This window comes from Penicillium argentinense, assembly GCF_028826775.1.
Source record: "Penicillium argentinense strain IBT 30761 chromosome Unknown utg000002l_segment0_segment0, whole genome shotgun sequence".
NCBI classification, from domain to species: Eukaryota; Fungi; Ascomycota; class Eurotiomycetes; order Eurotiales; family Aspergillaceae; genus Penicillium; species Penicillium argentinense.
The window spans coordinates 1,479,125-1,497,812 of NW_026622661.1; the positions used below are offsets into that span (position 1 = coordinate 1,479,125).

The following is an 18,688-nucleotide window of genomic DNA, read 5'->3' on the forward strand; positions in this document are numbered from 1 at the left end:
AGTCGCATCCCAGGCCCGACGCGTCTGCCAATTCATGTCCGTCCACGCCCTTTGTTTCATATCAAAGTAGGTTTCTTGGCCAATTCGCGGGATCCATTCATCTTCTTGCCGGCGAAGGATGTCTTGCAATTGCCGGGTGTCTCCAATGCATGCTGGCAAAGATGACTCAAGATGGATGTAAGACAGAAGAAGAAGGAGTTGGAAAAAGGAGAGACGTGTTTTGATGAAGCATGAAGGGTCTGCTATCATGCGGGACCGTTCCATTGTTGTAACAGGTGCCAGGGGGCAATGTCTGGCGGCCTATCTTGCTTGATATCGATTTTAGAGGACGAGGGAAAGAGGCAGCAGTGCTCTTTTAACCTAGACTACCTATGGGCCAGTGGCCACAAACGTAAAGCATCAATAGGCCCTTTGATAAGGCAAACCAAGGAGGGCTGAGAAGTGGTAAACGTTTATAATTGAGTTCAATAGTCTTGGGTGATCCAAGTCTTCCCTTCGTTCCGCCAGGATGAATTGCAACAATCGTAAGGCGGTTCCGACAAAGAGAGAAGGTCGAAATGTAGGCAGAGAATAGTTTCAACAACGGCAGGCAATGTTTCACTTGACCTCGTAGCGTATTCAAGTGGCAACACCAAGACATCTTTACATCTCCGTAGAAATACAGGTCGGGTTTGTCGTTGGAGTGCAAGCTTAAGGTCAAAGTATAGAAGAGTTATACACGGGCCTGAATTTTGCCACTTCTTCCCTTCCCCCTTCCGTGCTCATGACCTCAGCATACCTCATAGTGGTCATTATTACCTTATCGTCTAGCCTGAGCTCAACTTCAACAGTGGAGAAGGGCCTGCCGTTTTCTTCTCCCACATTGTGGTGGATAGTCCGCACTCTGAGTATTTTTTTATGTTCATGGTCGGTGTTGTTTAAGCCCATGGTCATTTTCTGCTGATATTGCTCTTGGTTTGGTGTGCTCACTTTCCAAGTAGGTGTGGCAGTGTGTACCCCTGAAAGGGGGCCGGTATGGTGGGAATGGGCGTTTTCTTCCTGGCCAGAGGTTCCGTTCCATTCCTCGGAATCTCGATGGGCCTCGTAAAATATTAGCGTCATTCACAAGGGTGTGTGATCCCAGGTTATGTACCTTCAGGAGCCCGAAACATTGAAAGTATCCCCAGAAATTCATGGAGTGGAGTAAATGTCAACAATGGGCGCCCGCCTTGTCTGGAAAACCGAGTCTTAAAGTATACGCTCACAGGAGGGGCTGGCAGCAGTTATGTTTGGCCACACTTAGAGCCCGATCATCAGTTAGATCAATCTCAGCCTGTTGGTCTATGACAGCCTAGATCCTGCGATATGTACTTCTTCTATATTCCGATCCATGCCTTTCTAGGGAATAGTCACCAGCCACCAGATCCCCGTCTAACTAAATACAGAAACTCTGACTTGAAGCACCCGAACATGTAACAGCTTTCCTAATGCTCTCCTTCGCCATATGACCCCATACCAATTCAGTCCAGCGAGTGATGTGTATATCCAGTAAGGAGATTTAGTTAGAAGGCTTAGTCTACCATATATATCTCAGATGATAAAATGGATTCAGATATGGAATGCGCCACTAGCTATAATAGAGGCCAATACTGAGAAACTGTTCTCTAGCAGCGTTACAGTACGAGACTAAGCAGCAAATCCTAAGCATCGAAAAGAATGAAATCGAAGTCGCAACTACGGCTCCAACTTTTCCAGAGCTTTTGTTACTCCATGGAGCCCAGCTGCACTAGTCTTGATCTTCAGGCCCACAACACTGACGCCACCAGGCACATCGCGGAGTGTTTCGAGCTTCCGAATAGCAATATTCTCCCTCAAACAGAGCATTTCGCGCAGAGTAGGACCAGCACCGCCGGGGCTTATGTACTGGACATTTTTGTGAAGGAACTCGCTCTCGTCACACATTGAGTCAACAATTGTAATTGCAAGATCTTCAGCCAGGCGTCGGTCTGGTTTCCATTTCGAAACAGAGGACTGTAGGATTGCCTCTAGCATCTCAACACTCCTCTCATTCTCGTGCTTCGCGGAAACGAAGCTTGCCCGAACCCAGTCATGATAATCATCCGTATGAAGTAATATCCATTGGATGGCATGCACGCAATTATGTTCAGCGGCATAAGTCAAATACCATCCGGGTGGAGCATAGCCGCGTCTCAAGAACCAGTCAAGCATCGCGCTAGCATCGCTTTGGCAAACAATTTCTAGCCAACCAGGATGCAGATTTTCTGGATGTGGCTTTGCTATGTCCACTCCGTGCTGCAGCAGGTCGTCTGCGAGCTTCACGTCCACAAAACGACATATATGTCCAATCTCTTGAGGCCCGAGCGTATATTGAGGGGCGTAAGGATGCGATCTCACCCGGCTCCAGCAAGCTCGGAAGACCGGCTCATTATATGTAGAAGCCTGTAGAATTGTTTTTCTGTCGCCTGCTGGCTCGCTCATCCAGAACGGCTGGAAAACCTCCTTGTAGTCGATGGTAGAAACAACAATGTCCATTGCCTCCCGTTTCTCACTTTTCATCGCAAGTAGGAAAAAGCTCTCCCCTGTCCGACAAAAAGAAGAGGTTCGAACGGCGCCATGCTCCACTAGAAACTTGAAGCATTCCAGGCAATTGGAAATGGTCCAGGAGGCAAGATCGTGAGGTGCGCTTTCGTCCAATATTTCCTCCTGGGAACTCGCACGATCAAAGTCGCAACTGAGCACCCAATTAGTTTCGATGCTTTCTCGCAGCGCCGGGTCTTTGAATGCACCACTAATTGCTTCCGCAACAATAGTATGCGGATCATCTTTGCAAAGTGTTTGGAAGGTATGGAGTGCATTGTGTGAACCGAGAGGCCCTCGAAAAAGGTGCGCTTCAACAATCGACTCTCTGAAGTTGGACGGAAGCTCTGGTGCTCTCTCGAGACGAAAAAGCTTGTTTAGCAGGCTCATATCTCCCAGAGGTCGATTTTCCATCTTGTTGTATTGCTCCTCGGGCCGAATAACTGGAATTCTGGGACATGTGTTTTCTATTGACAGTAACCAATGGGACTTGGAAGCTTTTATACGTTCTCTGTGTCTTCATGTCCTCTCGCAAGAACCAATGCCATGACGGGCAATATCGAGGACCCTCATACATGTTTGACTAAGAACATATCTCATATGCGAATGGTTTTGCCAGCTATCAAATATACCCAAACCAACCAAGGTAGCTGGTTCGTCGAAAATCGAGTTCCCCAAAGAAAATGGGACCTTCTATAGCCAATGGGCCCATGATAACGGAAATTTGAAAGCCGATTGTTCATTAAACGGGTAATGAACATCCGATGGTGAAAGTATGCCAAGCTCCGTACCACCGCCATGGTCTAAGCTTGCGAAGTGGGTGTGGACATATTATTCCAGCACAACAAGGACGACGGAGGGTCTTTACATGGTCGCCAACTCGAAATGTCACTTCAGTGAACTACTTGTTAGTAAGCCATGCACCCAAACTACATTTTACGATTTTGAAATCCTAGTTTTCTAAATCCTCGGGACATAATACGGTAACACTTTCGAAGTTTCCCACATAGATACATGAAACTAAATATTGTATTCCTCCAACCCGAAAATCTCCCATTTCCACCAGGATGATTCATCATGTATTGTTTGTCTTTGCATCCCTCAGTGGAAGGAATGGCTTGACTGGTAGAAATGAAGTTTCTAGTCAGGCTTCTTACCTTTCCCACGTAGCACTTTTGGTGGAGGGGGGGTTGGAGTTTATGTAGGTGATATGTTGTATGAGCTTCGCTACGCTGCCTCGCACGGGTGTAACATACCCTGGACTAGGGAAGCGAACTTTTATCTCCCAGATTCCAGGAATAACACCTTGAATGTCCACTAGGTATCCTTCATTTTTCACGGTATGAGGAAGCGGGACTTCCTGAAGGGAAATCCTGCGGGAAAATGCAATAGCGAGCCGAATAAGATGGCCCTCATCCGTGTCATAAATGCCATCCGAGCAAAGTCTTGTCTGCATGATGCGAAGAAGGAAGTCAAGCTCGTTGGAGAAATCACCATCAGTCCTTGGCATCATCTTCATCACGATAAACACCTGCTGCGGTTCAAATTCTGATTTTCCTGAACCGAAAAGTCTTTGGCATTGGTCGAGTATTTCGTTGGATGGACAAACGAGATACGTGTCTTTGTGTTCCCGCATATCTAAGACACCAACTAAAATCATTAGCAGAGGTAAGGAATACTTAAAACCATATACTTACCTTTCATATCTTCTGGAAGGGGTATAAGATGTCTTTCGTCTCGAAATCGTCTCGACGCCTCGCTATTGGCTTTCCGACGCGCAGCTGCCCATGAGGAGCCAGATAGCAAGTCCAATTCGCACGGAATTGACATTTCCTGGTACATCAATACCGGTCATATGAGCGTTTGCACAGTAAACGAGATGCTCTGTTGTAAGCCACAGAGTCCAGGAAGTCCGTAGAAGAATTCTGCTCCTTACCGCAATAAAGAAGAAATTGAAGAATCTGTTATGGACTGGACGGAGGGTTAAGTATTTCAGACCTCGTGGCCTAATAATTCTTCAATTTTTCGGGCCTAAGAGCTTAGATAAGCTCTTAGCTTGAATGCCACATACGAACCACCTTTATCGGCTTACTTACTCTTGTTCGTTGCGGCCTAGATTGTCGTGTGGCAGTTGAAGTTGGAAACCGAACCATTGAGAAACCAGATGTACTGAGCTGCTCTACTTGTTCGTCGATGCATAAACTGGCCAGAAATACATAGTTTCCTCAGGAGGATTATCATTTAAGGTTGTGTACAATATAGAATTCACAGACTAGTTGATAAAATTATGCCACTTTTGTCTACTTGCCACTCAAGACTGGTACGATAAAGATGGCGTGTCGGCTCCATTTAGCCGGGTTTGGAGGAGTGACGTTGATGTCGAAGAAACTTCATGTGTATAGATCAAATGAAGAATACTATTTCCTGTATTGATAACTCGTTGAAGTTTAGAAGAAATATAGCAGAGGAAGCTCAAGTCTTTCCTCGTCCAGTTTCTTATCCCAGCACCATTCATTGCCCATATTCCTTCCCTGGAGTTGACGGCCTGGGTGGCAGCTCATTTTTTGGTACATATAGACAGAGATAACCGTGGTAATATTCCATCCACACTTTGTGATGGTGGCACTGCTCTTTGAGCAGCTGATTTTCCCCCTCTAAATGTTGTATTTTTTCAAGTGGGTCACGACAGCGTTTGGAGGCCTCGGCATTCACTTTGCGAGATTCAGATCTGGAGGAGGAAGCGAACTTGGTGTCCCGCTCAGTCGTTACATGTGGGCATGAAGGTTGAAGTGCAGAAGTTTCAGGCTCTAGAGCTGCCTGAACTGGAATGTTGCCGTCTTGCGTCTGGAGAGGTGATTGGAATTGAGGTAAGGCATATGCGCAATCAACATCAAGCCGAAGACATCTTCTGCAAGGAGGGCCAAGGCAGTCGCACTCCACATTCACATGCACACAGCGTATACACCCGCGGGAACTCATTATGAAAGAGCTGGCTGAGGCGAAGACTATATATAATAACAATCAGAGAGGATTAGCACAATTTAGTTTATTTCCATGATAAGGTTAGATAAGGGAATATACTGAGTGAAAGAGCCTTCTTGATATATTAGTGAAAGATTAAGTCGTTTGTTACCCGGAAGCTGTCTTGTCTTTATACACATGCTTCTTCGCTAGGAGGCTCGACGCGACGGATTAGGGGAGTCAACGCGACACAAGCAAGCAGAATTCGACTAGTCAAGATATTCCTTATCTACCACATGTGATAATTTCTTTAAGGACACTAGTGTTACCATTCTCAACTCGTAACCAGAACATAAGGACTGAGGCGACAATATTTATTTCCGGATACAACTTCTTCCGCATACAGTTTCGTATACAAAACATCTTCCGAATGATATCAGGTAACATCGGAACACAGTGAACCTTAAAATCGGCCTTCATAATTCATTCCATACCGCTCATCGTCAAAGTTGGTTTCATCTGTCTTTATGTTAGGAAGTATATTTGAGGTCAAGATAGCTTTACGAACCAAGACACCCATTCTCATAGCTTGCTTCGGCGGATCGAGTGCTCAGGACTTTGTGCAGTTTTTCATTGACATTTAATTCAGTGATGATAGACAAGAAGACACTCAGAGGACGTGAGCGCATAAGATCAACAATAGTTGACACAATCCGCTTCTTTATCTGATCCAGGTTTTTCTGTCTGTTTCGCGACTCGGCTTCTACAACATTTTCAGTCAAAACGAAATTCCAAGAGAGGCCATTTCAGGACTTCCAAATCATAAGAGAATAATGCTCACCTGCATTCACGGACTTAAGACACTTTTTCATATTCACAACGTCTATCAAGACTCCCTTTCGAAAGGGTGGTCTTGAGGATCCTTGTGAAATGCGTATCAGGACCGCCCCAGAAAGGGTTTGTTTATCTAGTATTTTTAGGCATTCCTTCAGGTTTAACTATGTGAAAATCTCATCTTTGTAAAGCTTTGTCAGCTCTGCGGTTCTGCTATACCGCATAGCCTCAGTAGACCCTGACATTTTCAGTGTCAGAGAGTGTTGTTGACTGTATAGAATTTGTGACTTTGTCGGCCGGTGCATTGTAAAAGATTGGCCAGATGATAAGTTGGCCCTAGTTGACAATGGAAACAAGAGTCCCAAGTCCCCGATAAAAAGGGATTTCAATATCTCCGTATTTGGACAGGATAAGGCCAGTTATGCAAGTACCCTGGTCAGATAAAAGAAGTCCCAGTATCGGGCGTTGGACTGCGGCCGGTGGTAAAATATCATCCGCAATGAGGCCGACCAACATAGTAAAGAACATCAAATCCAGGTCACTCTCTCTTTGCTCTCTGACCAGAAGATAAATGAATTCGTTGCTTCTCTCAAAATACTGAGCGATTGCCCAGATATCGGGGTCTAGCCCAGGAACATGCTCCTGTAACACTAGTTTGACATTAGCAAATGTTTCTTAGAACGGGCTGTCACTTACATCTCTTGATCACCCAGATAGCCTTGAGTTTGATGAATAGCAAAAGGATCAAAACTTGGCTCGTCGCGCAACACACAGTGCCTCGAGACATTGCTAATAAGTTTCTGGGGTGGGCAAATACACGGGTTGGAAGTTGAGTTATCAGTAGCTACATACGCAGATTCATGTTAGACTTATATAAGATAGAAAAGAAATTCTCCACGAGATCTATTCTATAGATGGCACCGCTCAAGAGATACCCTGCATAGGCTATTTCCCGAGCCTCTCTTTTGAAACTCTCGACTCATTTGCTTTTCCGTAGTTACGCCTTTCAGGCCCAGGTCCTTCTTAGTTTGAGATACCACAAGCTGCTCTGCTGAGTCTATGGAATAGACTTTTTTTAGGCTTTCTCCTCTACAACTCGCACTATTCTTCCTGATTGGGTGGATGAATGACCTGCAGAGCGCAGAATGTGTTCATTCGACTAATTGAGCCAACTAAGGAGAAGAGAAGAGGGAGGAAAAGAAGGCCAAGGGCGGAAGTGAAACGAGAGGGCGGTCGTAGGACCCACCGCCCTGGACTGATCGCATGTCTATCCAAGCACTCATATCCTCCACATCCTTTTCTTCAATATCTTGCCAGTTTTGAACTGCGATGGCCGGGTCTCCATGGCACTTCAAGAAGTACCCCTGTATTGTAGCAGGTGACAGTTTCAGATGAGAAATGGACTTTGAGAAGGCCACACCTAACTCCTCAAGGCTCTTCTTTTCTTGGCCGTTCTCTGCGCAATACCCATCGAAAAAAAAGCAGAAATATTTTTGTATAGTTTGCGAGTCGGGATATTGGAACTCTAGCTCTCTGTCAATTCGCCCAGGTCGAGTCAGGGCGGAATCAAGAGCCGGCTTGACGTTCGTGGTGACAACGAGTATATGGCCTTCGTGCCCTCCAATTCCGTCTAAAGCATTGAGAAGGGATGCCAGTGTTACTGTCTTCTGAGGGGTCGTCCCATTATCACTGGTAGCAGGGTCGCCGCGGCTCTGGATCCCTGCTACGTCGACATCTTCCAGTAGAACTAGACATTGCTGTGGTGTTGGCGGTAGGGTTCGAAATAACTCCTGGAGCCCATAATTATCAACAATAGCAAGGTTGATTACATATATCGGAAGCTGAAAGTGACTGGCAATTGCTCGACAGAAGCTGCTTTTACCAGTACCTGGTGGACCATGGAGTAGATAACCTCGCCGATGCGGGATGCCACGTTTTTCGTATGAGCCTTGGACGGATCCGCTGAGGAATTCTCCCACATCACTCATGGCTTTTTTCTTCATCGTTTCATCCAATGCTAGGCTTTCAAGGCTTCGGGGCGTTTCATCGCACATTTTTCGCCAACTTGCACCGTGCTTGTCCTGGTGTGCACAGAATACCGGTAACTTCCCGCGGCGGCAGTCGATGTTGAACTCCAGAATGGCTCTCAGGAGTCTGTCCACAACAGCCTTATTCCAAGAGAAGTAATAAAAAATAATATCCTCGGCATTTCTCGAAAAGGAATCTGTAGGATTCTTATGCGGGTCACGGTAAAGAGCAAGCCAGCAACCCTCATACCGAAAGAAAAGAAGGCTTCGCTGGCCAGGTGAGGAAAGAACTTTGACTAGCTTCCCTCGATACAATGGGTTGTCTGTATCTTCCAGTTCGGGTGTATTATGATAGGAATCCCAAAGGAATCCAAAAGTCTCCGTGGTCCCAGCAATCACAGAGCCCACCCAGCTGTAAAATTTGCGACTGGGCATCCATCTCAGAACTTGCGGGTATAAATTGTTACGGTGTCGGACAGTTGTGGAGGAGATGAAAAGAAACACAATGGGTCCTAGCAACCGCCATACCCAAGGAAGTATGAATGTTGAGATAGCGGGTAGAGCAACAAATGGAAATATGTAGAGCGAAAGGGCAAACACGTCGATTCCCAGAATTGCTGACATGAGTCGAAAAACCCATGATATACCAGGCGCAAAGGCTTCAAGAAGAGACTGAAGTAGCTCAGCAGAGGGTTCGGACATTTTGGTCGAAAGGCCAAAAGATTCGGAAGGTCTGAATTTGTGGTGTTTGGAGTTGAGGTTGGAGTTTGTAAGGTAATCACATCAATGCAGATGAGCGTCGGTTTACCTATATACCTGGGGTCGGTCTGGAAATTCACGGATTTGGACTGAATCGGTTGTCAACTACCCATTGGAGACATGAAGTACTGCCGGCCTTTATGACACAGGTCTTAGCAGCTTAGCTTGCATGGGTTCCTGCAGTCAATAAATGGTATGTAATCTGGATGAAGTGTGCCGATTCCGATTATCCAGCGCAATTACTTGTTGATCCTACAGGCGAGGAAGTTTCATGGTACAAGGGGAGGCGTTGGGGTCGCGGGGTGGAAGATCTCCATACGAGAACTGAAAACTCTATTTCATAGATACTAAGAAGTCCAAAAACAGAGACTGTTTTTTGTTTTTTCTTTTTTCATCCTTTGAAAGACAGGAAAAACTACAAAACTAATTATAACATCAAGGGCAAGCATTTTCCGAGACGTTGTTTCGTAGTTGAAGCACTAAGATATAGAACTCGATTTCATTGACCAGTCCACAGCCGCGATATTTCCGAAACAAAGCAAATATAATGCTAAGCGGCCTGACACATCAAAAGATTGTTGTTGACGATGATGACTGTATATATCGCTAGACCAAATAGCCGATGACTGCCGTGGGGCCGCTCAGTGATAGTCTTCAATCGAGACGAGGCAATTACTGAGATCATAGTCAAAATTTTCAATGCAAAATTCCGCTTCTTAGTGAACAAGACCATTGGTAGATCAGAAACTGGATTAAGACGGTCCGGGAGCACCTCCAAATTAGGAGCGACATAGTTGAGTTGGTTTCAACTGCCGAAAAGCTAGAACCCCGATAGCAAACAAAATTGTCGGAGTGACGAGGCAGAGCAGACCTTTCGTGTTTTCGGTGCGACGATTTTTGTGTCTTGCTGTGGGTAGGTCCAATTTCAGCTGCTCAATGTTTTGGTATTGACAAGTCCAGCACTTATTTATAATCTCCCCAAACGGGATGCCGTCAATACAGGGGTAAATTGCGGCTGCGTAGCGGCGTTGAACCTCTTCAACATTTTGGTCTTCAATGTTGTCGTAAGGGCGACGGCCGGTCACGATCTCAAATATCAAACAGCCCAAAGCAAAAATGTCGGTAGCAATAGACCTTGGAGAATCAGGCGCCATCTGATATCGCTCTTCCTCTGCAACAAGAGGGGTTTGACCGCCGATAGCGGAACCAGAAAAATCACAAAGCTTGATCGACAAATTCTCGGCGACCAAAAAATTTCGCGCACTTATGTCGGCATGGATTATCTCAAGGCGATGGATAGAAGATATGGCTTCGATAGCCATGTGGATCCATTGCATACGCATTTCCATTTGAATATTTCGATCATGCTGCCGTAGATAATCACGTAGATTTCCAAGTCGCATAAATGGAAGAATAATACCCGAATCTGTTATTGAAATGCAGTCGAGAATGTTGGGATCTTTTGGTAAGGCTCGATAGATGGTTTTCTCGCGTTCAATGCACAGCTCGGCGTGCTTTTCGAGATACAATGTCGTTTCAATCACATCTGCACTGCAGCCGTCTAGGTTATGTTTGAGAGGGCCTTTTATGACTTGACTCGGATTGCAACCGCTTTGACAAATGATACCTGTAGTGCCGAATTCAATGATGCGAGAGCCGCCCTTAGGCCGCAGCATCACGGGGTAGCCGTTCATAATATGGCAGCTTCTGCAATGCATCAAGTTCAGAAAGGGGCAAAAGGGGAAGGGGGAAGAAGCATGTTTTGTTCTCAATATCACGTGATCGTCTGCATTTTCGACCGCCTTTCTTCCCACCCTTATTCATGTGGGGTCATGGCAACCCTTGACGCTGAGAAAATGCGATTGAACTCCCCCATGAATAGGGGCAACGGCGTGATCTCCAAATATAAGAAATGAAGCTTAAATATGGCCAAGACTGATTGTTAATTAGGGATAATGGGCGACGTTTTCCCTACACTGGTTCTGTATACAGCCATCAAGAATAGAGTATATCACATCGCAGCTTGGCAAGATCATAGGTAGAACACAGAACAGATCGAGGCCTAGAGCTTTCCCCCACCCCTCCCTCTCCTTCCAAAACCCATTTCATTCTCACTCATAGAACTTAGTTTTCTTTCTGTCGCTGCGAAGGCGTCAGCTTCGCGTACCCGCTATGGAAACGAGTTAGTACTCACACAAGGAGGGCACTTCAGTTGACGATCTGTTCTCAATCCTCGCCATTCATCGGCTTTGATAATTCCGCAGTCCTCGTCATCACATGGTCGAACCGTGGTGGTTTGAACGGTGTGCGTACATTTGTACTTGGTTGTTTCGTGAACGGCAGTACACATGATTTAACAAGACGTCGCTCGAAAATGTTACTTTGTGGTGCAACAGAGTTATTGAAAATTATAATCTACTCACAGCTCACTTGTTGCCGTCTCTTTATATTTCAGAAATTTTGGAGTCCTGTTGATAGAAAGCGTTGCAACCAAGCTGAATGCGGTAGAGAGATCAATTTAGCATAGCGACGCCTCGCCCTATGATGTCGAGATCCGTTGAGTACAGGGGTCATTTCCCGTATATGCACTAGAAACCTCGCAAAGTACACTAAAATACCACTTTGATGGCCTGGGTGAATATGCTACATTTCTCGAAAAAAGATGATTGGTGAAATTTGGGGAGCTTAATATAGTGGACCCCAATGTTGATGACTATCATTAACCAAATTAGGAGCACTCTGCCACATAGTCGCTTACTCCTGTTGGACTTAAATGACTAACCGGATTAGGGGCACTCAACTGAGTGCCCCTAATCCGGTTAGTGCTAATGTCGCCTAGTGCTACAGTGTCTGGACAGCGCGAGCGCTGTAGGTGTCGTTGTCAGCCTCTCCCCTCCCCCCAGGGCGACAGAATGCCGTTATCAGTACATTCGAAAATCGGGAAGTGCGAGAATTTTCCTCGAATATCCCAGAGACAGACGTAAATCAAATAGCTTTTCCGTTTTAGCGTACTGCTGGATGGAGCGCTCGGTACTCAACTGGCCAAAGGCAAGTTGGCTTTGTAGGACTGAAACAGGGCGGTGGCGTGAAGGACTCTGTCTCCCCGGGTGATAAGAGCGATTATAAGGTATTCTTGTAAGGAAATCGTCCAGCGGCGTGATGGTTCTTACGCCCCCGTGTGATAGTACTTGCAGGAGCCCACCGCACGGACCCATTGTCTGGTTATATCGGCAATGTAATTTGTCCTTCACGCAACCCCTGTCAAATCATCTAGGAGAGAAGGGGGGGGGGACCTGCTCTGGGATCCATCTTCAATGGGGATTGAATTCAAAGCCCTCATCCCCGAGAACGATATCCCTGATCATTTATTGGAAGGCGTTAAGATTGAGATGGGACGGCAACGCAGTTGATCCATTGTAATAGCTGCAGGCCTCCTAAAGTGGACCCTCATTTGGTGCATAATCCAACCCTGTTTGTGAACGTAGATTAGCTGAAAGTGAAACATAGGATGACATATATGCTAAAAACCAGATAAGATTATATACTTACAATCTTGAACTTTTTGGCAAATAATTGCTCGAGCAGGCTTCCAGAATAACTTCAAATTTTCACCTGGCTGGGGTTTCGAAAAATCGACCTCAACTACTCGAAGCATTCCTTCCCTAGTATTTTGTTTCGCCTGGTTTGAGACGTTCTTCTGGGCATTGGTGAACGCAATAAACTCCCTGTTTCGGACCCGAACAGTGTTTAGCCACCTAAGTTGTTCTTCATTGTCAAAGAACGTCTTTGACACGATCTTCCCGATAAAAAACCAGGTTGGCCAAGGTCTATCAAAGCTGTAGGGAACTCCCGCAACAGACTGCATAAGCGACTCCTGTCTTTTATCAGAAAGTCTGTAGTAGATCCATTAGCAAGCGTGCCAATCTTCGATAACACAGATTTAGAGCGTCTGTGATAGTACTGGCTGAATGCTACTCACTGAACGACAAAATGGCTGATATCTGATGCGCGAACAGATTTGTGTCTGTCTTCGGTAATCACGTCGGCTGTAGGGACTACGGCCGTGATAACCTTGTCATCCGGGATTGTCTCATCCATAGTGGCTCAACTAAATTGCTAGAAGGTAAAAGCAATAGGGTACGGGATAGGGGTAGGAGGCAGAGGGAGGAGGCAGAGAGGGAGGAGGCAGAGAGGGAGGAGGCGACCAGACCATGATATGTGGTTACGTAATAACTTACTATGCCTAATTTATACATCATGTGACTCTCGCCCGACATGCATGCAGTAGATTTCCCGGTGTATTCAGCTGCTCCAAGAAGTTTGTCGTGGACGTGGAGGGTTTTTCGAGATAGATAAATTCAAAATATTTTCTCTTTGGCATTTCAAGCGGCCGACTGCTCTAGGAATACTGCTGGTATATCTACTAGATGGTGTGTTGATGCCTCAGGCCAATAACCGTATCACCGAGGAATGGGATTCGAACCTGAGGCCTTTGGATTCTGTCAGTTACATTATGTCAGTCGGCCACTGATATCGCTGTCCTGTCTAAGCCTTGTCACATATCCCAGAATCGCTAGCCCCTTTCCCCTTCAATTAATTTTCCTTCCTATATAGCTTCAACCCATTTTCTCTTAGTCTCCTGTTCTCTAGTAGTCTTCACAGTGGAGAACATCTTCTAAGCTGCTCGCCAATTTATTCATCATATCTATTGGAGACTACGCGATTCTCTCTCGAAGGGTCTTATAGATTAGTCTGCATTCAAAGCGACCGAAATATTATCACAAGTCAAAGCCTGCAGATTTGATATCAACAGAACCTGAGATCCTTGTAGCACAATTCAATGACGACTTCAAAAGTAACCCGAGTATTTTGAGCTTGTTGTCGATAGTACTGACATCGATGTGTTTTAGCTTAAATATGAGATAGCCCGAGAAGAAATGGATATTCTTACCCTGAACAAAGAATTGCTCAATACTGCCATTGTAGAATTCAGTCAGAATCTGGAGGAGTGTGAAGCAAGCAAGCATGGCATTTTCCTGGTCTGGGACCACCGGAAATGCTACCCCAAGAGCTGCGAGGACAGTTTTGATTTCTCTCTCTGGCCGGTACACAGCGAGCAACACCATCACTGGCCATATGACCACATTCGTTATAAGTATAGACAAGGTGATCACACATCTTGGCTCAACTTATCAGCGGAGATCATAAGTCATGGGCTAAAACAGTTGGTACCTACTGTAGGGTTTTCTGGATGTGGAGCGAATTTGAGTGTTGGTTTTCTTTTCAAGGATACTCGAAACCAGATGCCACGAGACTGTCAGAGAGATAATTTATTTTAATCGAAGGTGTGGAAATTCCTATTTATATATGTTTTAGCATTCTTGTGTCCGCACACGAGGGCTTAGAAGGGTATGAAGCGGGTGTCGATCCACGTCTTGGGCAATACAATGAGAGATGTGATTCAATGCCCTCCGATCCCTAAGCAATGAACATAATTATCATGTTGTTTGGGTATCAGTCTATGGCCAATACCAGAGAGTCACGAACACACAAGTCAGACATTAAATACGCTATTGGTTTTATCTCTTTGCACAAGCTAGCCGTCGTAAATACGGACCAAATCTTCCGCCCGGGACGGAAAAACCATCCACGGCTATTACCGACGTTGTTTAAGTTAGGTCACAAAAGCCGCGTTGGAAAATATCAACTTTCCAGGGAAATATCTGGTATCTCTGGTCACACCACGGGCCAGGGCATAGTTCAGATAAGTGTATGGAATTCCACTGCTAGACTGATAATTACTAACCGGAACACTGTGCGCCGATTTCACACTAACCGGATTAGGGGCACTCAGTTGAGTGCCCCTAATCCGGTTAGTGTCAATGGCGTCCTTGGAAGCGGCTCGAGACATCTTGCAGGGCCTCCACGGCGACACCGGTCACCAGTCAAGATGGTAAATGCTTCAACCAATGGGCCCGGTGGAAGCCCGTTTCATCTCGCGACGTCCTCAAGGTTGTGCCAATCCCGGCGTGAGCCTGTCCAGGCCGGATACAGCCGCGACACGTCGCAACATGTTGCGATGCCTCGAGAGAGCGAGCGCTGTTAGTTGGCGTTGTTAGCCCTCTCCCAGAGCGACAGCATGCCGTTATCAGCCCGTTCGAAAATCGTGGAGTGCAAGAATTGTCCTCGTATTATGGGAGATGTACATCAAATAGCTTTTCCGCTTTGGCGTACTGTGAGATGGAGCACTCAGTACTTAACTGGCCGAAGACAAGTTGGCTTTGTAGAACTAAAACAGGACGATGGCCAAAAGGATTCTGCCTCCCCAAGCAAAATGAGCGATTATAAGGTACTCTTGCAAGGAGATCGTCCAGCGGCGTGATATCTCGTACGCCCCCATGTGATGGTACTTGCAGGAGCGCACCGCACGGACCCTTGGTCTGGCCACGGCCCCCAAGTACTTTGTCCTGCTCGCAGCACCCATCAGATCATGGGGAAGGGGGAGGGTGCCAGGACGACGACCAAATCTTACTCGCTCCACAACATCTTTCCTTCCATTATCCAGAGCAAGGATGATACGCAAGTTTCCATTTGAGGGTAATGACGCTGCCTATATTGAATTCCTTGAAGCACAAGTCCTTCAGCTTCAGGATTATCTTCAGCAAACATCTCAGCAACATACCGAAAATGAAGCGCCACTGAGAAGCACAGCAAATTTGAACGAGCGTCGGAATCAGGACGAGACTTTTGAAAATTACAATCGCAACACATGTGAATCTCGATACGCGTCAGAGGTCCAATACCATAGTGACAGCGTACAACCCGCCCCAGAAGATCTTGAACATCGACATTTACACAAAGGTGACGGCGATTCTGCTGCTCTAAAAGTCATAGAATACGACCCGAAAGCCCATATTGATCGGAATGGAACTGATAAATGCCCACGAAACCAGAGCAATGAACCTCAACGCCAGCAACTGTTGGCAAAATTAACCACCTCCTTTAACAATCTACCGCGATCGGCAGAGTGGAAAAATTGGGTTTCGATCTTTAATAGCAATCAACGTCGACAATTTCTACGAGATCTGATACAGACTTGTGGTTCAAGTGCATCGAGCTTTGGTCCGCAGACAACACCCAAGATATTGGCGGGCGTGCCATCGAACTCGACGAATATAGCCATTTTGTCTAACTATGCCAATTCCATGGTATCGTTTGGCATCCTGGACCGACAGCTTGGGAATTTCCGCCAAGTGTTGTTCGTTTCGCTTTGTGCAGTTGTATTGGAAACGGTTGAAGACAAAGACAATGTTTTCGAAGTGATGCGGAAAATCATGGGATCGGATACTTCTTCGAAGCAGCTTATGAAGCTTGTTCGTGGCGCAAAATGGGTGAACAGTTTCATTTCGCTATTGTCTACAACGAAATGGGCATCTATGAGCTGGGATGCTATTTGTGTTGGTAGGGTTGCCATCGTTACGTTGCCTTGACAAGCTAACTCTCCCTAAGCCGGGCTTCCAGTAACCTTCTACGCCCGAGTCAGCGACTCTTCCCTGGATCCTCAAACGATATTGGATGGGATGAAGACCGATGCTTATGAGTGCAACACGTCATCCGATTGCGCAAACTCACCCGCGCCATTTGCGATCCCCTTAATCGTCAACGCAATTTTCGGAGACAGCGCTTCGTGGGTTACTCGCATCTTTCAAGACTTCTATGACTGACTCAGTCAAGGTTACAGGATATTTGCAGATGCCTAGGTTACGAATTATCTTCTATCGAACCTTATCAGGACTCCTTCCATGACGCATTGCACGAAGGTCATGCTAGGAAAAGGCCGGGCTTAACGCTAGCCGAGCCGTCGAAAAGACACTGTCGGGATCATTGTTCATCGCCACTAAGTGAGGCCTCATTCAAGTTGAGAGATGCATGGACACTAACTAGGGCAGATGATCAATATCCTAGCGTGGTCAATATTGCGACAGACAGCTCTCTTTTATCAGAAGGTACGCCTCGCCACCTTTCTCAGATAATCTTCACGAGCCATTATCAACCAATCTTTTCAGCTCAAGATGATAATAATTCTCAAGTAACGACCCAATGCCAATCCCCGTACCAGTCTACTCGAGATGACAACACACCGACTACTGATTCTCCGCTGTCACAAGATATGCCTGGTCAAACCCTAGCAAATTGCATTGATCCATTAGTGGGCATAGCCACATCCGCAGTGGCACCCACCCCCTGTTCTTCAGACTGCTCTCATAATATAATGAATGGGTCGTCGGTTTTGTGCCCAGGGACGGATGCAAGCGGAGTGAGCGTAACCTCCCGATGCTCGAAAACACCAAGCTGTACCTCAGGAGAGTCAAATTTTTCGGAGCTTTTACATCCAGCCTCGCTCGATTCAATCTTGTCTCTGCCGCAGCAGACCGGGCAGCAGGGAACGCTTCCCGGCTCATTAGCAAGCAATGCCTTGTTTAGCCCTCTCCCGGATTTTCAAAGCGGGAGCATCCAGACCGGTAGCGTCGCAGGCGAGACTGAGCAAGAGAGAACGCAATTCAACCCATTTACAAGCGACGCCTTGTTCAGCCTTTTCCCGGATTTCCAAAGCCAGAGCATCCAGACCGGTGGTGTCGCAGGCGAGACTGAGCAAGAGAGAACGCATTTCAACCCATTTGCAAGCGACGCCTTGTTCAGTCTTTTCCCGGATTTCCAAAGCGAGAGCATCCAGACCGGTGGTGTCGCAGGCCTAACCGGGCAAGAGAGAACGCATTTCAACCCATTTGCAAGCGACGCCTTGTTCAGCCTTTTCCCGGATTTCCAAAGCCAGAGCATCCAGACCGGTAGCGTCGCAGGCGAGACTGAGCAAGAGAGAACGCATTTCAACCCATTTGCAAGCGACGCCTTGTTCAGCCTTTTCCCGGATTTCCAAAGCCAGAGCATCCAGACCGGTAGCGTCGCAGGCGAGACTGAGCAAGAGAGAACGCATTTCAACCCATTTGCAAGCGACGCCTTGTTCAGCCTTTTCCCGGATTTCCAAAGCCAGAGCATCCAGACCGGTAGCGTCGCAGGCGAGACTGAGCAAGAGAGAACGCATTTCAACCCATTTACAAGCGACGCCTTGTTCAGTCTTTTCCCGGATTTCCAAAGCCAGAGCATCCAGACCGGCAGCGTTGCAGGCGAGACCCAGCCATTGTCAAGCAATGCGTTGATCAGCAGTCATATACATCACCGACTCAACATAGGAGGACCCGAAAGCACCCAGTCATGTACCACAAAGCCTGATAGCATCGCAGGCTGGGTGGGTCCAGAACGCAGGTGTCTAAAGCCTTTTACAGACAATACAACGATTGGTCTACAGTCTGATTTTCCCTTCGGAAATACTGAGGCACGAGTTAGCACCTGTCCGGTCGCGATTGATGGATAGTGACTGAAGTCTTTACCCGCATAATCATAGGACTTTCGGTAAGATCTCGGGGCATTGCGCGAATAGCATCGAGCCGATAAATCTTGCAGGCCGGTTGAGC

At 46.6% G+C, this 18,688-nt stretch overlaps 8 protein-coding genes across 8 annotated transcripts; 2 read left to right on the plus strand and 6 right to left on the minus strand.

Annotated features, from left to right (window-relative positions):
• Nucleotides 1-1,713: 1,713 nt before the first annotated feature.
• Nucleotides 1,714-2,991, minus strand: N7532_001406 (uncharacterized protein; the record flags this gene model as incomplete). The annotated part of the gene is made up of 1 exon (XM_056613900.1): nucleotides 1,714-2,991. The coding sequence occupies one exon, from the start codon at nucleotides 2,989-2,991 to the stop codon at nucleotides 1,714-1,716; it is 1,278 nt and encodes a 425-aa protein (XP_056478941.1).
• A 739-nt stretch (nucleotides 2,992-3,730) lies between these two features.
• Nucleotides 3,731-4,432, minus strand: N7532_001407 (uncharacterized protein; the record flags this gene model as incomplete). Its single annotated transcript, XM_056613901.1, has 3 exons — nucleotides 3,731-4,227; nucleotides 4,275-4,358; nucleotides 4,426-4,432. 3 exons carry the CDS (start codon nucleotides 4,430-4,432, stop codon nucleotides 3,731-3,733), a joined length of 588 nt encoding a protein of 195 aa, XP_056478942.1.
• Nucleotides 4,433-6,001: 1,569 nt separating this feature from the next.
• Nucleotides 6,002-7,159, minus strand: N7532_001408 (uncharacterized protein; the record flags this gene model as incomplete). The annotated part of the gene is made up of 4 exons (XM_056613902.1): nucleotides 6,002-6,057; nucleotides 6,107-6,301; nucleotides 6,804-7,022; nucleotides 7,069-7,159. The coding sequence occupies 4 exons, from the start codon at nucleotides 7,157-7,159 to the stop codon at nucleotides 6,002-6,004; spliced, it is 561 nt and encodes a 186-aa protein (XP_056478943.1).
• Nucleotides 7,160-7,544: 385 nt separating this feature from the next.
• Nucleotides 7,545-9,101, minus strand: N7532_001409 (uncharacterized protein; the record flags this gene model as incomplete). The annotated part of the gene is made up of 1 exon (XM_056613903.1): nucleotides 7,545-9,101. One exon carries the CDS (start codon nucleotides 9,099-9,101, stop codon nucleotides 7,545-7,547), a length of 1,557 nt encoding a protein of 518 aa, XP_056478944.1.
• An 836-nt stretch (nucleotides 9,102-9,937) lies between these two features.
• N7532_001410 (uncharacterized protein) lies at nucleotides 9,938-10,852 on the minus strand (the record flags this gene model as incomplete). The annotated part of the gene is made up of 1 exon (XM_056613904.1): nucleotides 9,938-10,852. The coding sequence occupies one exon, from the start codon at nucleotides 10,850-10,852 to the stop codon at nucleotides 9,938-9,940; it is 915 nt and encodes a 304-aa protein (XP_056478945.1).
• Nucleotides 10,853-12,592: 1,740 nt separating this feature from the next.
• N7532_001411 (uncharacterized protein) lies at nucleotides 12,593-13,256 on the minus strand (the record flags this gene model as incomplete). Its single annotated transcript, XM_056613905.1, has 3 exons — nucleotides 12,593-12,627; nucleotides 12,708-13,051; nucleotides 13,138-13,256. 3 exons carry the CDS (start codon nucleotides 13,254-13,256, stop codon nucleotides 12,593-12,595), a joined length of 498 nt encoding a protein of 165 aa, XP_056478946.1.
• Nucleotides 13,257-15,730: 2,474 nt separating this feature from the next.
• N7532_001412 (uncharacterized protein) lies at nucleotides 15,731-16,882 on the plus strand (the record flags this gene model as incomplete). Its single annotated transcript, XM_056613906.1, has 2 exons — nucleotides 15,731-16,619; nucleotides 16,668-16,882. 2 exons carry the CDS (start codon nucleotides 15,731-15,733, stop codon nucleotides 16,880-16,882), a joined length of 1,104 nt encoding a protein of 367 aa, XP_056478947.1.
• A 548-nt stretch (nucleotides 16,883-17,430) lies between these two features.
• On the plus strand, nucleotides 17,431-18,588 carry N7532_001413 (uncharacterized protein; the record flags this gene model as incomplete). The annotated part of the gene is made up of 1 exon (XM_056613907.1): nucleotides 17,431-18,588. The coding sequence occupies one exon, from the start codon at nucleotides 17,431-17,433 to the stop codon at nucleotides 18,586-18,588; it is 1,158 nt and encodes a 385-aa protein (XP_056478948.1).
• Between the last annotated feature and the right edge of the window lie 100 nt (nucleotides 18,589-18,688).